The sequence below is a fragment of the Chelonoidis abingdonii genome, chromosome 1 (genome assembly GCF_003597395.2).
Source record: "Chelonoidis abingdonii isolate Lonesome George chromosome 1, CheloAbing_2.0, whole genome shotgun sequence".
Classification (NCBI taxonomy): Eukaryota; Metazoa; Chordata; order Testudines; family Testudinidae; genus Chelonoidis; species Chelonoidis abingdonii.
In genome coordinates this window covers 99,422,621-99,441,444 of record NC_133769.1, presented here as the reverse complement: position 1 = coordinate 99,441,444, position 18,824 = coordinate 99,422,621, and the positions used below count along the sequence as shown (strand labels likewise).

At 48.1% G+C, this 18,824-nt stretch overlaps 1 protein-coding gene across 1 annotated transcript in view; it reads right to left on the bottom strand.

Moving 5' to 3' along the window:
* DMC1 (DNA meiotic recombinase 1) overlaps nt 1-18,824 on the bottom strand; it is a 58,228-nt gene that overhangs the window by 21,369 nt on the left and 18,035 nt on the right. Inside the window, exons 8-9 of the mRNA XM_075061548.1 lie at nt 18,747-18,819; nt 17,195-17,286 (exon numbers count right to left, since the gene is read on the bottom strand). Coding sequence (XP_074917649.1) covers nt 17,195-17,286; nt 18,747-18,819 — 165 coding nt within the window. The remainder of the gene's footprint in view (nt 1-17,194; nt 17,287-18,746; nt 18,820-18,824) is intronic.

Sequence of the window (18,824 nt, the reverse complement as noted above, 5' to 3'; positions counted from 1 at the left end):
GCCAGTCTTTCTCTATGTAAGCCTGTGAAAAGCCACTAAGAATTTTGCTGTCCCTAAGTTAAAGCTCTTTCCCTATAAAAATGTGTTCTACAGGACATTTATAACTGAGTGGGAGCTGTAGTCTTGCCATGCAATGTCCACATCTACCTCATGTAAAGTGAGAATACTAACCAAACTTCTTTTTCTGCGACCAGTCTCTCAATAAACTGTTGAATTTCACATAATTGAATGTTTTCATTATTTGCAACCGCTGCAGTAGGCAGTTTGGGTACAGGCTGAGGTTGCACCATACTGCCAGCAGACATGTTGAGCTGGTGAATGGAACTAGGGGGCGGGAGGGATTTTGCAAGGAAGGATAGATGCAGGGAAGTGAAAATAAGTTAATAGTCTTGTGTCCTCCATGGCGTGGGCTTCAAATTGGTTGATGGCTGGGACTTTAGCATGACACAGAGGGTGACTGTCCAGCTGGAGCAGCTACCATTTTGAAGAATTGTATGGAGGAGATCGGAGGGAACAGGCAGCTTGGGCCTAGGGAGGCAGGGGGCTGGATAAACATCTGTCAAAAATGACTGCACCCATGGGGCACCTGGAACAGAAGCTAGCACAGGATTATAGCATAACAAAATAATAATACATTTTAGATATGAATACTTACATGCTTATGTTTCCTTGATAGGATCTACCTCCTCAGTACCATTTTGAGTTTCTGGCTGGAAACTGGGTTCATTCCTGTACGGCAGGAATAAGTCTTGCTCTTTACCCAGCCATCATCAGGTTCTTGAGTCCCAAAAAGATCCTGGCTTTCTGGAGACAGTTCTTCGCTGGCCTCCGTGTGTTCATCCTCCAGTGACTCTTGGTGCTTGTCCTAGAGGGACGTGGAGCAGCAAACTTCTTGGTTTCTGCAGTGGTGTAATTGATCAAAATCCTGTTCAACTCCTCATAAAAAGGACAGAACACCTTTCCATTGCTGGACCTTTTCCTAGCATCCTTGGTTTTAATGTACATTCTCCTGAGTTGTTTGTTCTTTGTCCTGCACTATTAGCTGTGGCCTCTCATGGACATCTACTTAGCCATGTCTACAGAAAGATTTTTATTCTGGAGACTAGCCACAAGAGCTTCCTGCATCAATGTTTCCCCCAGGGGGAGATGAGATAGGTCTCTGCAGGATTCCAAGAGGCTCCTCAAGACATACTATAAGGCTTCTGGAGTAATATCACAACATGGTTGATATACTCAAATCCAGGAGTAAATGGGCAAATTCTGGCCCCAGGCCAATTTTTATATGGGGATGTGGATGTCTGATCAACTCAACAGCAGAACAGTGGAGGGCTCTGTGACTCAGGAATCTCTTAGTGTCAACTGGCAGAGGGCACAGGGGGTGCATGGGGTTTTGCAGGTATCCCCGCTGTCAGATATATGCATAATACTACACCAAAGGGTAGCATTTGAAGTCGATACCAAGAGCCACCATAATCACTGGTCATCATCATTACGGCAAATTACATGCATGGATAATATTTAAGAAATTATGTATCTATATGGAAAGTTACGTTGGTAAGGTACTAGAGTTAAGGCCAGTCACCAGGACGTGACATGCTCAGATGTACTCCTTTGAGGCAGGAGGTAACAGATGCTTATCTCGCAGTCTGGTCATATGTGTACTGTGTATTGTCTGCATCACAATGGAGGTCTATTTGCATACTGAGACGGGGCCAATTGAAAGGGTGTGAAATCTACAAGAGACAAAATCTACAGGGGAAGAACCAAAACAGCAGGGGGTGTCCTGTACATGAAGACAAAGGATGGAACTTGTATATCTTAAGAGGCAAAGGAACACAATGGGCCAACTAGGAGACAAACATGTCTGTCTCATGAAAGGAAGCTCACAGCCAAACCTGGGTGTAAAATGCTGCAAGGACTTTGGGTGAGCATTATGCTTAAGACAACAGAGTATCTAGTTCAGCGGTCAGCTACCATTCAGAAGTGGTGTGCCGAGTCTTCATTTATTCACTCTGATTTAAGGTTTCGCATGCCAGTAATACATTTTAACGTTTTTTTGTTGGAATGTTGCAATCCAGGTGTCAGGAATACAGACATTAACATAGAAACAATTGCACCGTTTAAGGGCAATTGGTGAAGTATTAGCCTTAGATCGATAACAGTTAGTAAGGAAGTGGGATATGCATGCTGTGCCCCAGGTGGTTTTTACTGTTTTTGCTTTCTTTGTCCCTTTGTCTAATTCCTGCTCTTTTATCTGTATAAATAAGACTGTTTAGGTCTTGCATGGCCTACTCACATATCTGAATGTTATTGGCGGAGCGCTGCGCTAAAACAGAGTGGTCTGACAAATTGTGAGTCCTGATTCTAACTTTGACAATTTGGAGGTTCCACGAGATGGCAACCGTCTTCACTGGGGCTGTGTGATTCCTGACCGTTTTTTTTGTAGGATGACCGTGGCAGCCAGCACCTGGGCACTTGGCCCAAGCGGTCCTCCACTAGAACGGAAGGGCGCACAACCACAGTGAAGTCTACGCCATCGAACCTGTTGGTTCCCACTCTGTTCTGGTAGGGATCCGGGATCTGACATCAGGAATCTGGTCAGGTAATTATTTCTGTGTTTTTGTCCGGACTGAGGACTGTCCTGTCTCTGTGTCTATCCGTCCTCCCTGTGGAGTGTTTGAGTCTGGGTGCCTGTCTCCCATCCGGGGATCGGCCGACCAACGGGTTCCTGTCCCCGGTCTGAGTGAGTGAAATCTGCACAATCGCAGCCGCACCGCACCTTGGGTAAAACCCTTAGTGTGTGAAAGCAAGGGCGATTGAGGCAGTAGCCTGTGGGCTCCTTTTTTGTGTGTTGCACGGGCATAGCTCTGACGAACCCTAATTTCCTTCTTGTGTGATTGGTGTGTAAAGTCCTCCTGTATGGGTAACCAGATGTCTAAGCCGGGGCAGTTCCCTAAAGGAACCCGGCTCATTTTATGTATTTTAGGAAGGGTCTGGACTCCTGTAAGTTTCTGGAAAAATGGTCTAGACTAACTCAGGGAGATCCCAAAACTCAGTGGCCACTGTTAGGATCTTGGGACAAGGATCGAGTAGATGTCTTAAAACACAAACTCGGCCAATCTAAAACTAAATTGGCAAAAGGAGAGGTCGATTGTTTCATGCAATGGTGGGAAGAGGCAAATCGTAGATGGACAGAATCGAAACTCGCCTGTCTTAAAGATTCAAATGATAAGTTAAAAGCTTTATTGGAAACCTCCTCTCCCACCACTAGACTGAGCGCTCCGCTTTACCCTGTTCTCCAAGCAGACCTCCCTTCATACTCCTGTCTCGGGGTGGGAAAAGAAGAAGAAAACCCCTTGCTAGATTCCAGGGATGAGGATGAAGAAGACACATTAATTGGCCTGACAGCCTTGCGTCGAATCAATAGACGGCCACCCACGCCCCCAGCTCAGGAACAACAATCACCAGATTTCCCAGCTCAGGAACAATTCCCAGAAATCTCCAGTTCAGACCCGTCCGAACCATCCGGTACTGCCAAGGCCCATTCCTCTGGACACACTCTGCCTCGTAAAAGCTCGCGCTTGGGCCTTAAAAATATTCAGGCTCCCCTCCGAATCCTGCATACTGGGAGCCAGGATGGGAGTCCCACTTGGAGCTATAAACCCTGGACTCGCACTGAGCTCCTTTCAATTGTAAAAGGCTTTCCAAAGCCCCGAGAAAATCCTACCAAATTTGCAGAGGAATTTTTGTTAGTGTGTGATACCTATGAACCCTCTGAGGCAGACCTCCTGCAGCTGTGCAAGCTACTTGTAACAGCCCCTAGTGAGCATGAAAAATGGCTCACAGCAGCAGATTGGCTCACTGCTGACTGCCACTCCACTTTACCAGACACTGGCCCTAATGCTGAATACTGAAAAAAGTGTAAGGAAGGAGCTAAAAATCTATTTGAAGCCATCGCTTGGGTATGGACTCCTAAAACCACCTGGACGGCCATAAATGGCTGTAAGCAACGACAGGGAGAAAACCCAGATGACTATCGCACCCGGCTAACTGACATTTTTCTGCAACATTCTGGTATACAGCAATCAGATACAAATGGACAAGGCACCCTGGCTAGTGCATTTGTTAATGGTCTCCTGCCTGCTGTTGGCAATCTGCTAAAATGAATAAGTGTTGGATGGGAGACCGAAACCATGGACAAATTGCAAACAGTGGCAGGGCACTGCCAATGTACTTTAAAAGGAAAGGAAGAACAATCAGCTCAGCAGTTAATGGCCTTGCAAATACAGCATTATTCAGGGCAGGGCAAACAGGACCGGGGACGGGGAAAACACCAGGGATGGGGATGTGGTCGTGGGAGGGGACAGGGAACTGGATTTTTGGGTTATGGGGATGTTTGTAATTACTGTAAACAGACAGTGTCTCCCCCTTTCCAGCTCTGACACACGCCAGAGCCTTTGTCTAGTCCCTGTTCGCCTATTTCCCATCCCCCCCTTAGCAAGCATGATTCCAGTTTCTCCTTCCACTTCCTTGTTTGACCCCCCTATTTATACAAAGTAATATTCTCTCATGCTAGACCTCAACCAATCAATTTACTGAAATGTTACTAACCAATCCTAATACATACTGTACAGAATTCGCTAAACCAATATACCCACTCCCCTAATTAACTTGCAACCCAGCAAAATTAATTTGCAGCAGAACAGAAGAAACAATTAGAGAGGACCAGACAGCCTGGACAATAGAAAGTGGGGGATAAAGATAAACCTACAGAAGTTATGAGGGTTTCACAACCACACATTGAAAGGCGATTTTTTTGCCAGACCGGATGCTCTCTTAAGATCTGTTCTTTATCTGGTTGTGTTGAATGGGCACTACGGGGACAGGATCGTCTTCCCTAACAGCCAACCACCACCTTCTAGTTTAGTGTGACAGGGTTTGGGAAGTGAGGATGGACCCGATCGATTCCCAGCTTAAATGGCTGGCCCCTGCTGCTAGCCTATAAGGCCTTAGCCTCGAACAGGGACTCAGACTCTCCTAGGGAAAGGAAGGCCCAGACACCGGCAGACTGGGATGTTTGGTTCTTTTGTTTTATACCTCTGTACTAGCGTAAGTCGATAAAATACCTAGTTCTTAAAGTCTAGGCTCTGTAACAGGCAGCCTGATAATCTCTAGGTCTTCCCTATTCCAAAACCACAGAGATGAAAGTAAAACATTCCAGGGCTCTTTCCGGGTGCACCTGGCTAGTGCATTGGCGTTGAAAGTGCTTGTCCAGAGTGGTCCACAATTGGTGCACTCTCCAGATTCAAGTCCCAGAGCCAATACCAATCGAATTTGACACAATGCTGTTGTCAGCACTACCCAATCAGTGACTGCTCGTAGGCCACAAGCCTGCCTGCACTTGTTGTGGGGAAGGGGTGCACAACAAAAATTGCAGTATTTACTGCAGAAGAGAGATCGCCTCTGCCAATCAGCGCAGGGTGCCTCACAGCCACTAATCCATGAGCAGGCAGGACCCTAGCCAAGGAGAACATGCCACGCTTGCCCTGTTACATAGCATTTTCAGGGGAGCTGGGCAAAAATGGAAGCCCAGAAGTTGAGGGGGGTGCAGGTAAACCCCATGTGCCTCCCTCGCTTCACCATGGTTGGGAACCGCAGGGGCTGTGTGTTTTAATTTTAGGGACCCTGGTAAAAAGATTGTTGAAGAACACTATGAGAGGTCTATTAAGCCAGGAATGAATGGGCTAAAGTGAAGGAGCAAACGTGTCATTTACCCTTTCCCACCATGCAAGTAAAAGTGGGAGGAGGAGCCACCCGATGAAAAATTAACGTGCGCAAACTCTCTGCCATGTATGATGTTAGGGGAAGGTATTTCCGGCTTCCACCAGAGGAGAAGCGAGAAGTAATAGAGACTAGGTCCTGAGAGTTATTAGTGCGCCTGGGTGCAGAGATGCAACCATGATTGAGCAAGCCCTAAACTCTGACTAACACAGGCCGGAGTGGAAGCTGGGGTTTGGATACGCTCACAGATGTCCTGTCTGACTGCACTCCACCAGAACTCTCGTAGTTGCAATAGTCAGACGGAATCTGGGGCTAGGTTGGACTGTTTGTCTGCCCACTCGGCCTTCTTACAGGAAATCTATGGGAATGAAGAATTAGTCGGTGGTAATGAGCTTCTGCCCTGCATAAGAGTCATCTAGAATACGCGACAGGCCAGTGTGAATAACCTTTGTGTACCATTCAATTAAACAGAAAATATGGGACTAGTTACTTCTAATCCTTCCTTTGGAAAATGAAATGAGCATGAAGATATATCACTATAAAGCGCTGTTTCTCAGTTAAATCCTGCACTTCCTCTTCATCTAATGACGGTGATCCTCACGACTGCCTTGCAACTGTCTCTGCTATCACCAACCCGCGCTCTGACCTTTCTGATGTCCCTCTCCCTAATTCTGACCTTGTTTTGTTTCATGATGGTTCCTGTTTTCGAGACAACCAAGGTCGTTTCCTTGCAGGATATGCTGTAGTGTCACTCTCTGAATCTAGAAGTGCGCCTTTACCTTCTGTAACCTCCGCACAAGTTGCTGAATTAGTTGCTGCTACCTGTGCCTGCTTTTTGCGGAGGGACGCTCTGCCACATTTACACTGACTCCCGCTATAGCTTTTTGGGGTTGAAATGACTTTGGTACCCTCTGGCAAGCTTGGGGTCTTTACATCTGCGCGTACCCCTATAAGAACGGCCCTATATGCTGCTCTCCTGTATGCAGTTTTACTTCCCTGCCCTGGCTATTGTTAGTGCCCTGGCCACTCGATGGCAAGACACTGAAGTTGCTAGGGTAACGCATTTGCTGAGCCTCTGCTAAACATCGCTGCACAGACACAGAACCTTCCCCAGCACGCATTTCTAGGTTCCTCTCTGTTCTATACCACACGTCCCTCACTGACCTCACCCTGCTCCAGAACTCTGCCCCAGAAACGAAAAGATCCTGGGTTGCCCAGGGTTGTCTCTACATCCTGATTCCCTTTGGGCATTCGCCCACTGGTGCCTTGTGGTCCTTTTTCATTCTACTCATCGCTGGCCGCCTGCTACACGGTGTTCGCATGTCGGAAAGGAGGAATGGTCTCTGCTCTAACTAAGGCGGCGATGGTGGGCTCCCATTTCAGCTTCTTTGCAGCCCGCCACTGTGCCGCCTGCACCACTTGCCAAAGCCACAATATTGGTAAACCTGTAAAAGTGGCTCAGGGATTCCGGGGCTTGACCCCAGCACCCTTCTTACACTGGCAACTTGATTTTGTACAAATGCCTAAGTGTCAACGTTTGAATTATTTTGGTTATGGTATGTTTATTTTCTGGTTGGATTGAAGCCTTCTTGTCGCAAGGCTGACTCACTGTCCGTTGCTAAATGTTTTGTAAACCATATTATGCCTGCCAAGGGAATCCTGCACTCTGTCCAGTGACCGGAGACATACTTCCCCGGACAATGGTGCAACATGTGGATCTATATTATGTCCACACCTGCTGCACTGTCCCTACCACCCACAAAGTGCAGGTGCTGTGGAAAGGAGAAATGGTGTCTTAAGAAAAACTTGCTAGATTTGTGACTCCACAGGGTTAAGCTGGCCAGCAGTCTTTACCACTAGCCCTTATGGAAATGCGTCCACTCCATCCCAAAGGCACAAACTGAGTCTTTTGAAATCATTATGGGATGCCCTATGCGAACTGTGGCTACCATTACTCCAGTCCAGACTTGAATTTGACTCACAGTACGCTCCTTCAATATTGCAAGGAATTAATGCAAGCTGTAAGTCACTTCCATTCACAGGTTCAAGCGCCTGGACGACGGAACCCACCTTTGACTCCTGCCACAACCTGAGCCAGGCGACTGGGTCTACGTACGGCATCAACCATCGAACACGGCCTTGGACCTCGGTGGAAGGGTCCTCATCAGGTACTGCTTACCACCGAACAAGCTGTTAAGCTATCTGGCATCGCAGCGTGGATACATGCTTCAACAGTGTAAAAGACACCCTCCCGCAAACCATCAACACCTCGGACTGCGCAGGTCAGTTTTGACTCCAGAGAGAAGACGCAGAGGAACAGCCTGCAATACCTTACATCTACGCTCTCGTAAGGGTTGCCAGAAGCAGCGACAACCTAAAGCAGGCCCAAGAAGCAGCAGTAGTGAGCCTAGCACCTGCTGCCTGGTGGACAAAAACCGCGACTGCGGTTCCCCCAGTTGAGGTTGTCAGAACCAGAAGGGCTGCCTCCAACATGCACCCTGGTGGCACCTGTTTCTCGGCTGCTGGTAACTTAAGATCTGGGAAGCCCACAATGACAATTTTTTTACCAGCAGCAAGTCTGGATAGCTCAGACCTTAATATTTCCAAATGCTGGGTCTGCAGCCACATCCAGCCACTCTCAAGCTGGTGTTCCTGTCCTGGCTATCCACTGAATTCCCCAGACCTTACTGGAGGACCTCGTCCATTTAACAAACAATGGAACAGTAATGACTTGGGAAACGTGGGAATAAATGTATCTAAAGATAAGTGTGGTGGGGGGAAAAGGTCATTGGTGTGGGTGTGTAATGGGACAGGGCTAGATCTGGAAAAAACCGTTGCCTTCAGCATATGTGGCAAATGGTGTATGGGATTTGTGGCAAATTGCCGGTACTGTTCTGCTGGGTCTGCGCTTTTCTCTTCTCTTGGGTAGGTTCAGGGCGCCATTGCTTGCCTCTGAACCAGTTCTTAATCATTCCCCTAGTGTCGCTGAGAGGGGAGTGGAGAGGGAGGACCTGGGCCGCCTCTACTCCAGGTCCCACCCAGGGCTGGGTTGTGGTGAACCACTTGACTGCGGTTTCCTCCCCTGGTTACTTCCCTCTCATACCCGTCAGCTTGTGAAGGGCTTCTCGCCTCTCTTCCATACAAGCCTGGTGCCTTACCTAGGGTTCTGTGGGGCTTCCCAATCCACCGCAGCACTCCTCCAACCTTCTATTTTCTCTCTGGACAAACTCTTCTCTTCTGCAATCTGCACTCTGCTCCAATCCAACCTTTCTCCTTCAACTCCATCCCCTGTCTGACTGAAGCAGGGGTTTATATCCATGACTGGAGTCAGGTGCTCTAACTGGAGTCAGCTGCTCTAAGTGGAGTCAGGTGCTTCATTGGCCCACGTGTTCTAGTTAATCTAAAGCAAACCTTCCTCCCTTGGCAGGGATAAGGCCCCTGCTAACACTCTTATGCTGCCTTCTGGCCATGCTGTATCACATATCCCCCCCCCTGCTCAACACCAGGGGTTGGGCTACTCGGGACGAGAGGAGTGTTGGCGTGAGAGGCCATCAGCATTGCCGTGTTGGCTTCCAGCCCTATGCTGGACCCAAAAATGGAAAGGTTGCAAGGAGAGGAACCACCGCGTCTCTCGCGTTTCTGTCCTTGTTCCTATGCATCCACTGGAGCGGGGCGTGATCAGTCACAAGGGTAAACCGCCGCCCAGGAGATAGTAGCGGGAGTCTCCATAGCCCATTTTATCACCAGACATTCCTTTCAACAACAGCGTATTTTTGTTCCCTGGGGAGGAGCTTCCGACTGAGTACAAATGGGTGCTCCTCCTCCCTACCATCTGGGAAGGACGGCACCAAGTCCCACCTCGAGCGTCGCGTCTGCGGATGAATTCCTTTCGAATCTGGGGCCATGAGTACCGGATGGCAGCATAGGGCTGTCGCCAAATCGCAAATGCTGCTTCGCCGCATCTGTCCACTTCATTATCTCGGGCCCGAGCTTTTATTCAGATCCGTCAATGGCCCCGCCTCTTTGTGGCAAAATGAGGGATGAATCTCCGATAGTATCCAACTATACCCAAAAATGCCTGACCTGCTTCTTGCGGATTGGTCGAGGCCAATCTGTATTGCCTCACCTTGTTCCATTGGGGCTTCACCACCCCTTCCCCTACGACTGCCCGAGGTATTTGGCCTCAGCTCGCCTATCACGCATTTCAGAGGATTAGCGGTGAGACCAGCCTTCGCAAAGCGTCCAACATGCTTCCACTTTGTCCAGGTGTGTCTCCCAATCAGGGCTAATGTATTATGTCCGTTAGATAGGCGGCGGCATAGTTGGCATGGGGTCGTAATAACTTATCCATCAGTCTTTGGAATGTGGCAGGGGCCCATGGAGTCCGAAAGGGAGGACAGTGTCTGAACAGGCCATCGGGTGTAGAAAAAAGCAGTCTTTTCCTGGCATCCTGGGCCAGGGGTATTGCCAATATCCTTTGGTCAGATCTAGGGTGGTAGGTATTTGGCCTTGCCTAACTGATCAACCAGCTCGTCATGCATGGTATCGGGTAGGCATCGAAGTGGGATACTTCATTTAATTTCCAGAAGTCGTTACAAAACCTCAGGCTGCCATCAGGCTTGGGACTAGTAGATCGGACTGGACGACTGGCTGTGGGATTCTTCAATGACCCGAGTTCCAGCATCTTTCGCACTTCCATCCTAATTTCTTCCCTTTTAGCTTCCGGTATTCGATATGGTCTTACGTCACCCTTACTCCGGGGCTGGTGACAATATGATGTTGGACTAGTGCCGTTCGACCTGGTTGGGTACAAAATACGTCCGGTTCGCGGTGGATGCATTTCAATTACTTCCATCCGTTGTTCTGGGGTTAAGTCAGGAGATATCTTTACCTGCTCCTGCGGGCCGTCTGCCTGAGGTAGAGCTCTCGAGTGCCCAGACATGTCTCTCTGTCATGCCAGGGCTTCAATAAGTGATGTGGTATATTTTGCTCTGGCTTCCGGCGGTCTGGTTGTCTAACCTTATAATTCACTTCTCCATGGTTTTCCACTATCTCATATGGTCCGTGCCAACTGGCTAGGAGTTTGCTTTCTGTGGTCGGCACTAACACCATCAACCGTTCCCCGGCTGAAATCTTCACATTTTCGCCGCGACGGTTGTAGTATGTCTGCTGTGTCTCTTGTGCTTTTTCTAAATGCTTCCCGTACTATATGGGTTACTCGAGTTATCCGCTCTCGCATCTGGTCACATGCTCTTATATTCTTTCCTGGGTTGGGTTGTTCCTCCAATCCTCCTTGGCGATATCAATATCCGCGTGGGTGGGCGTCCATATAAGAGTTCAAAGGAGAAAAACCCGTGGACGCTGGGGGAACTTCCCGTATGGCAAACATAGATACGGCAAAAGAGTGTCCAGTCCTTTCCATCCTGTGCTACCACCTTCCGGATCATACTTTTGAGGGTTCGATTGAATCTTTCGACTAGTCCGTCTGTTGTGATGGTAGACGGAGGTCCGAATGGCTTTGTATACGGAGCAGGCACATAAGTCTTTCATTAGTTTTGACATAAACGGGGTTCCTGGTCTGTCAGGATCTCCTTAGGGATGCCCACTCTGGCGAAAACTGTAGTAGTTCTTTAGCTATTGACCTTAGACGTGGGGTTTCTTAAATGGATGGCCTCTGGTTATCGTGTGGCATAGTCAAGGATGACTAGTAGTTTCGGTGGCCCGTGCCGGACTTTTCTAGTGGGCCCACTATGTCCAAAGCTATCCTCTCAACAGGACATCAATAATAGGTAAAGGTACTAGGGGGCCCGAAGTGAGGTGGCGGGGCTATGCAGCTGGCATTCAGGGCCAGGAGGGCACAATAATGCTGGACTTCTGCTCGTATTCCTGGCCAATAAAACCTTCTTAGTATCTTCTATCAGTGTCGTTGTCTGCCCCTAAGATGTCCCCCAGATAAATGAATGTGAGCTAACTCTAGTAACGGCCTTATGTTGTTCCGTGGGACTAGGAGTTTGGCTCTCCTTCTTCCCCTCGTATTTGCTCTATCTGTCAACAGATCACGTTTGAGCACGTATATGGCCTTGGGCCTTTGACTTTTCCTTCTACCGGACTCCATTTCTCCACTACCTCCTCTCACGTTTGCATATAAGGATCTTCGGCCTGGGCCTGCCCAAAGGTCTCACGTGCGGGCTGAAGACTGACTAATTCCAGGGGCCTATTTAAACTCTTCCCTGGGGTGCTCCACTTGGCGAACTCCTCTGAGTCCCGTGACCGAACCTCTCTTGTCTCCTGGGCGGGGTTCGCCTACCCACAAGGGAAGTCTTTTGGATACTGCAGAATCCTGGTCCCTAACTTTTTAGCGCCCTTGCGTTCTCGCCTAGCCCTGCGGGGTTTTCCAAGGGGATGAGAACATTCTGGAGGCAAATTCAGCAAACATTGGGGCGAGGCTATCTTTAGTTGCCTCTGTCTCAACCTGGGGGTTGCTACCCTCTTCCTGCCTCTATCGGGGGTCAGTAAGTTCTCAACCCAGGAAAGTCTCTCCCAATCAAAACAGGATAAGGAGCTTGGGCGTACTCCTGCAGAAACTCTGTGGTATTCCCCTGGATTCATCCGTACTGGAATTGTAAAGGGTAAACAATTCACGGTGCCCATGGTACGCATGTTACCCCTGTGTTTTGGCCGCGAGTTAGTTGGTCTGTTCCCACCACTTTCCCGGACACACGTGACAGCATCCCCGATTATATAATGCTATGTTTTATACCATTCATTTTTACTGGTCTGGTAAATCCTGTGAAGGTCAATGTAACCCTACCCCGGTTGATCAGGCCACATTGCTTCCCCATAACTCCCAGATTACACTGTCATAAGGCACCTCCTTGTTGGGACACTGGGCTGCTATATGCCCCAAATTCCCCACTTCATAACACCGTCCCTCCATCCGGTACACCTGCCTGGGGCCTAGTTGGCATGGCCCCCCACACTCTTTCCCACAACCCCCAAGGTCCTTTCAATGGCCGCGAGCATTCCTCCTGTGTTCTCCGGTTATAGTTTTTCTAGAGTTCTCGACAGTGCGGGGCTTGGTTTGGGTTGTCTGTCCTGGTTTGCCGTTCTCCCCGCTGGAGTCTGAACAGTTCGCGGCTGCCAGTCATGTTCCGTCCACGGAGAGGAGCAGCCAAACCTAAGAGCAGTCATAGAGTTAATGAGGGAGGTCGATTACTAATATTTCTGACGGCGACACCCCGAGGAGTCAATTAGAGAGGTCCTGGTGGGAAACCCCGGCAAGGTGGACTCTTCGGCAACCAATAACTAGTCAGCGCACTTCCAGTCTCGCCAGGCGCCTCAGGCTTAGGACGGCGCAGCCACTTTCCGGATCGGTGGACTCAAGTCAACGAACATGGCGTAGGTTGGGTGTCCTGCTCCCTCACTAGATGGGAACGTATCGCCAATTCAATGGAACGTGTGGGGCAGCCGCGCGTAGCTCGCCGTGGTCCACGTCCCGAACCCTGAACGCACGGAGAGCTCTGCCTTTCAGCTGGCAGATACGAGTTTGCTGCACGCTTCTGCAGACAGAGTAATCAACTAACATGCCTTCTGAGAAACTCCCCACATGAGGAACTCGGCGCGACACGGATTTACCCAGACCATGTTCTCGGGGCAGGCCTCCCGAGAGGCTTATTCTGATAACAATGCCAGGAGATATAGCATTACACATACAATACCTGCGCACTGGGAATTTCTGATCGTAGAGTCATAGCTAGCCGTATGCGACCGGGGTCCTAGCAACAGTGGGTGAACTTGGGTGTGGTCATAAGGGTTGGTTCATCGACACTTGATTAGTCGTCTGAGGAGGCAGTCCGATACCTTGCACGCAGCAGAGGCGCGGCTAGAAGCTGATACTACGGGCTCATTATGCTAGCGAGACTCGTTATTAGTTTGCCGACTACTTGGTGGGGGATATGGGCTGGGGGTGCACTTGATCCACTGCAGGTCACGCAGTCGTCCCAATGCACAGTGAGAGGTGCCTCATCGTGACGTGTTGAACATCGTAGTAGGGATTATGGGAGCAATTGTGCTGATAAACCTGGTAGGGGGCTCACATTGGACCACCTAGATGCGCATTTTACTATAACGCTGGTGAGATTAATGAATGCTATCACCCTGAAGCTACGTCACTCACCGCAGTCGCGGCAGATATCGCATTCGGCTGGCCAGATGCTGAGATCCACGACGTGGTGCGCAAAGTGTAGCGTGTAAGGATTACATGATCCCAGCGGAACTCGCTAGCACATCGACCATACATCGGAAGTCTTACCTCTATAAACTCGCATCGATTCAAGCAGGGAGTACGAGTATCAGTCGGCACCTAATGAGCGTCTCTGCCTTCTGACCAGTCGGGATGAGGGCATACAACCCCCTCATGGTGGTTCTCTTTGGAGAGAGTGGGAGTGCGAGATGGAGAGGGCAAGAGACTGGGCCGAGCCACCTCTCAGCTAGCACGAGGGATGGGCAACCAACCACAGGGGCCTGGGTTGTGCTGCACCCACTTGACATAGCGGTTCCTCCCTGGTTACTGCTCGGCATATCATTACCCGTCCCAGCTTGTGAAAAGGAATTCTCTGCGTCTCTTCATAAAAAGTCTGGTGCCTCCAATTACACGCTAGGTGTTCATGTGGGCAATATCCAATACTGCAGCATCCGCCAAACCTTCATTTTCTGGACAAAACTCTTATCTTCTGGCAATACTGCACTCTGCCTCAAGCCACCTACTTCGTCACCTCCTACAGGCTACTCATCCTGTCTGACGGAAGCCAGGGTTATATCCCATGAACGGAGTCAGCGCAGGTGCTCGAAACTGAAGACCAATCAGCCTCGCTCTAAGGGAGTAAGGTGCTACGTTACTCGCCACGCTCGTTGCTAGTTATTCTAAAAGCACACCTTCCTCCTTGCGCAGGGAATACAGCGCCCATGCAACACTCTTTGCTTCGGCCTTCTGGCCATGCTGTATCACAGATTATTTCAACAAAACTAAAGAGTGCGGGCTGGTATGGGATCGTGAATTTTTTCTCCTGGGATGCAAACAGCAAAATCATCTCACGTTCCCTAAGTAATCTTAGTAAAATAATACAATCTTCCAATGCATACAAAACACTACCACTCCTTTGTAGGAGGATGACCCTGTGCCTTTGGAGGATAGTTAACTCCCATTTGGTAGATACCATGAAAACTGATGCATCGGACCCTTCCCGGCCTTAAAGGCCATCATTGGGTTTGTGAACCAAAGCTTATACTGGTATTAACCAGCTACTGTCAGGCTAATCTTGTTTATCGCCCAACTCTTTCCCACAATTCCGAGTACTAGAGTCCTCCCATGCGAATGCTCCGTAATTCAGGCGAAAAGAAGGGACTTAACAGATGCCCAATGGGATTCAATGAAGCGCCCTTGAACTTGGGGACGAGGCACTGGGCACTTCCTTTATCCACTTGGCGAGTACACCATGCAAAAAGACTCCTAGGTTACAAGCAGTGGTTAACATAATGGAAATGAAACCGGGAAGAAGTTTAAAAACCCTGGCCAAAGAACAGGGGTGATCGACAGGTGGCCCTCCAAAACCGTCAGCATTAGACATACGCTGGCGGCCAAAGGAGGAGACCTGTGCTCTCATTGGGAAAGAATGTTGTGTGTTAATACTGACCCATACCAATGAGGTAATAGATCGCACTAACGCCACTTAGAACAAATAGCATATATTCCTCATGAAGAGCTGAGTTCTTTCATGGAAGAGGCTAAGTAACCTGTTCAATTTCTCTGGCATAGGAAGCTGGTTGTTTTCAGGGAGCCCAACTATCCTGTTTGGAATCTTGTGATTTTTGTATGCTTTCAGTTAATCTCTCTGTTGTATCCAGATTGTGTCACCCAGATGACTGCCCCAAAACAGAATACCTAATATGATGATTTTGAATATCACTGATAAACAAAGAGATAAGGAACGGTTAATTTGTGGAACCCAGTGATGGTTGGTCATGGCGTACGCCTGACCAAAAGGAGGGATTGTGAAAGTAGAATAAATTGTATTGTAAGAATAGAAAGGATTAAAGAAATGTTGTCTGTACCTTTAAGCAAAATTGTTGGAAAGTTGCAATCCAGGTGTCAGGAATACAGACATTAACATAGAACAATTGCACCATTTAAGGGCAATTGGTGAAGTATTAGCCTTAGATCGATAACAGTTAGTAAGGAAGTGGGATATGTATGCTGTGCCCCAGGTGATTTTTACTGTTTTTTGCTTTCTTTGTCCCTTTGTCTAATTCCCGCTCTTTTATCTGTAGACGGCTACTCACATATTCTGAATGTTATTGGCGGAGCGCTGCGCTAATAAACAGAGTGGTCTGACAAATTGTGAGTCCTGATTCTAACTTTGACAGTTTCATTTTATACGTACGAATTTGCTTCCAGAACTTCTACATGGTATTACTTGAATCTCTATGCTTTGTTAAATAAATTAAGAAAATAAGAACAGCTATACTGTTTTTCCTATAAACATATCTTACTGCTGTTTGTTAACCAGAGAAGTGATATGAGGTGGAATTGGTAAGCTGGAATTTACTGATTTTTAGGAAGCACGTGATCTGTGAATACTGCAAGTGTCCAGTGGACCAGGGACTGGACACTCCAGACAGACACTTGGAACAGTTGAGGAGGGTTGGAGTTTTCCTATTGTTAACCAGTAGAGAGACAGCAAGGTCTACAAGGCCTAGAGGGGAGTGCTTGTGTTGCCCCTGGTCAGTGGAGTTGGGGAGCTGACTCCCTGCAGACACAGACAAGGTTTCCTATTGCTAAGGACAAGTGGTAGTGAGATTCCTCACAACCCTGGGTATCCCCAGGAAGCATCACAGCTGCACATGTAAACAGACAGGTCAGTAATAGTTACCCACAAAGCAGTATGGGATAGTAGCTGGAGGACTGCCAAAGTAGTATGCAGCAGCATTGTGTGCAGATGAACAATAGACTGAACTAACTCAACTGCATCAAACTTAGTTCACTTTGAAAGAGGACTCCAGAGTGAGATAAACGCAGAGTTAATATGCTATAATGAATTGCACTGTGTGTATGCAAGCATTTTGAAACTGCATTAACTTGACTTAGTCTGGTTTAAACCCCTGTGTAGACAAGCCCTTAGTATTTCTGGAATTTGCTAAATAGTTTACAGAATGCAACTAAGTAGGACCACTTATCGTGAGCAAATATGCGGCAGTAGAGGACCATAACAGAAAAATGAAGCAGACTTGTGCCTCCCCATGCCCAGAAAAATGTTAGTGATCCTCAGGGGAAGGTCTTAGCCAATAACTTGTAGCGTTCTGGGGGTTTTTTGGGTGGGGGGGAAGGGTGGTATGCCCATTCCAATGATGATCTTACTGGTATATGCACGTGCATACAGCACATTGTCAAGCACTGCATCATGGTCTAAGCTGAAGCGATCAGCAATGTTACGAAGACGATCTGGACGGCTGGAATGTGTAAGATTTAAGGAATCTCTTTATATACACATTATGAAAATCCACAAACCTTAAGTCCAAATCCAGAGCTCCCAGACAAGGCCTTGGCCTTTCGGTCAATATTGCCAACAAGAGGAGCAATTAGTGCTTATGCTGATGTGTTTTGTTTTGTTTTTGTGATACAAACTAAGGGCATGGCCACACTTGCAGATGTAGAGCGCCGGGAGTTAAACCAGCCCTTGGAGACCGCAGCAGGGAAAATGCTGCATTGTGTTCACACTGTCAGCTTCAAGCACAGTGGCATGGCCACATTAGCAGCTCTTGCAATGGCACGGAGAGCAGTGCATTGTGGTACCTATCCCAGTGAGCAAGGGGCTGCAGTGTGCTTTTCAAATCAGGTGGGGGGAGGAGGGGGTGCAGTGTGATAGGGAGTCTGTTGTATGTGGGGGGAGACACTATGTTTTGGGGGGCAGAGAGTGTGTCAGCATGCTGTCTTGTAAGTTCAGACAGCGGCAGACGGAAGGGGAAAACCCTGACATCAGCCCTCAGCCCCATCTCTCTCTCTCACACACACATGCACAAACACCTGCCTCTGCAGCAGGAGCATTCCATAGTAATGGTTTGCTTTGTCCCAGAGCAGATAAGCATGCCGGCTGTCAGAAACGGAGCTTTGAAAGGGGATATCAGCATGCCCACAGCAGAGTTCAAAACAATGAGAAGAGTGGCCACTTGACTTCAAGGGATTATGGGACGTCCACACTGACACCTGGGTGTTTCAGCTGGGGTGCAGCAAGCTTTATGCTTCTTGTGGAGGTGGATTACCAGGAGCACTCCAGCTGCAAAGTCCAGGCGCTCTATATGCTTTGCCTAACACCTCAGGAGTTAGGGCGCCTAGAGCTGATTTAATGCGCTCTAACTTGCAAGTGTAGCCAAGGCCTAACTAGAAAGAAAGCAATCTCATTTTACCTAGTCCATCAAAAAGCTGAGAGATAGTAACAAACAGTGGAATCACTTTTGAAGCAGTAAACTGGATATGAAAAGCTTCTATCATCAAGATATTAAAAAGATGAGCATACTAGAACTACACAAATAGAAACACAAAACAAGATCTGTATCTTAACCCCACCCATCCTCTATTTGGGTTGGATTATAACAAATGACATAGAGATAAAAAGCACCATGTCCAAACTCCAATACCTAAATCATTTTGGCTTCTTGCTTTAATAACTTATACTGTAATAAGAATAAATTGTTGTGGACAACACTGACTTTGTTTTTCTTCATGATGCCATGGGCCAGATCTGATAGACAGCTCCTTACTTTTATCCATGTATGGAGCCATTTAGAGCATCTATCTACTTTCTGCAACAAAATTCACTCCATCAGAAGATTATGAGGATGCTGTACTCATTACAAGATGCATCAACATCCCTTTCTATCATACCTGAAACTTGCTTAAGTAAAAAAGATACAAAGTGTTTTCAGTATCAATGAAGATAATTTTTCCTCCTGTGTAGCGATCTGCTCCTGGAAGCTGAGCTGTCACTAGA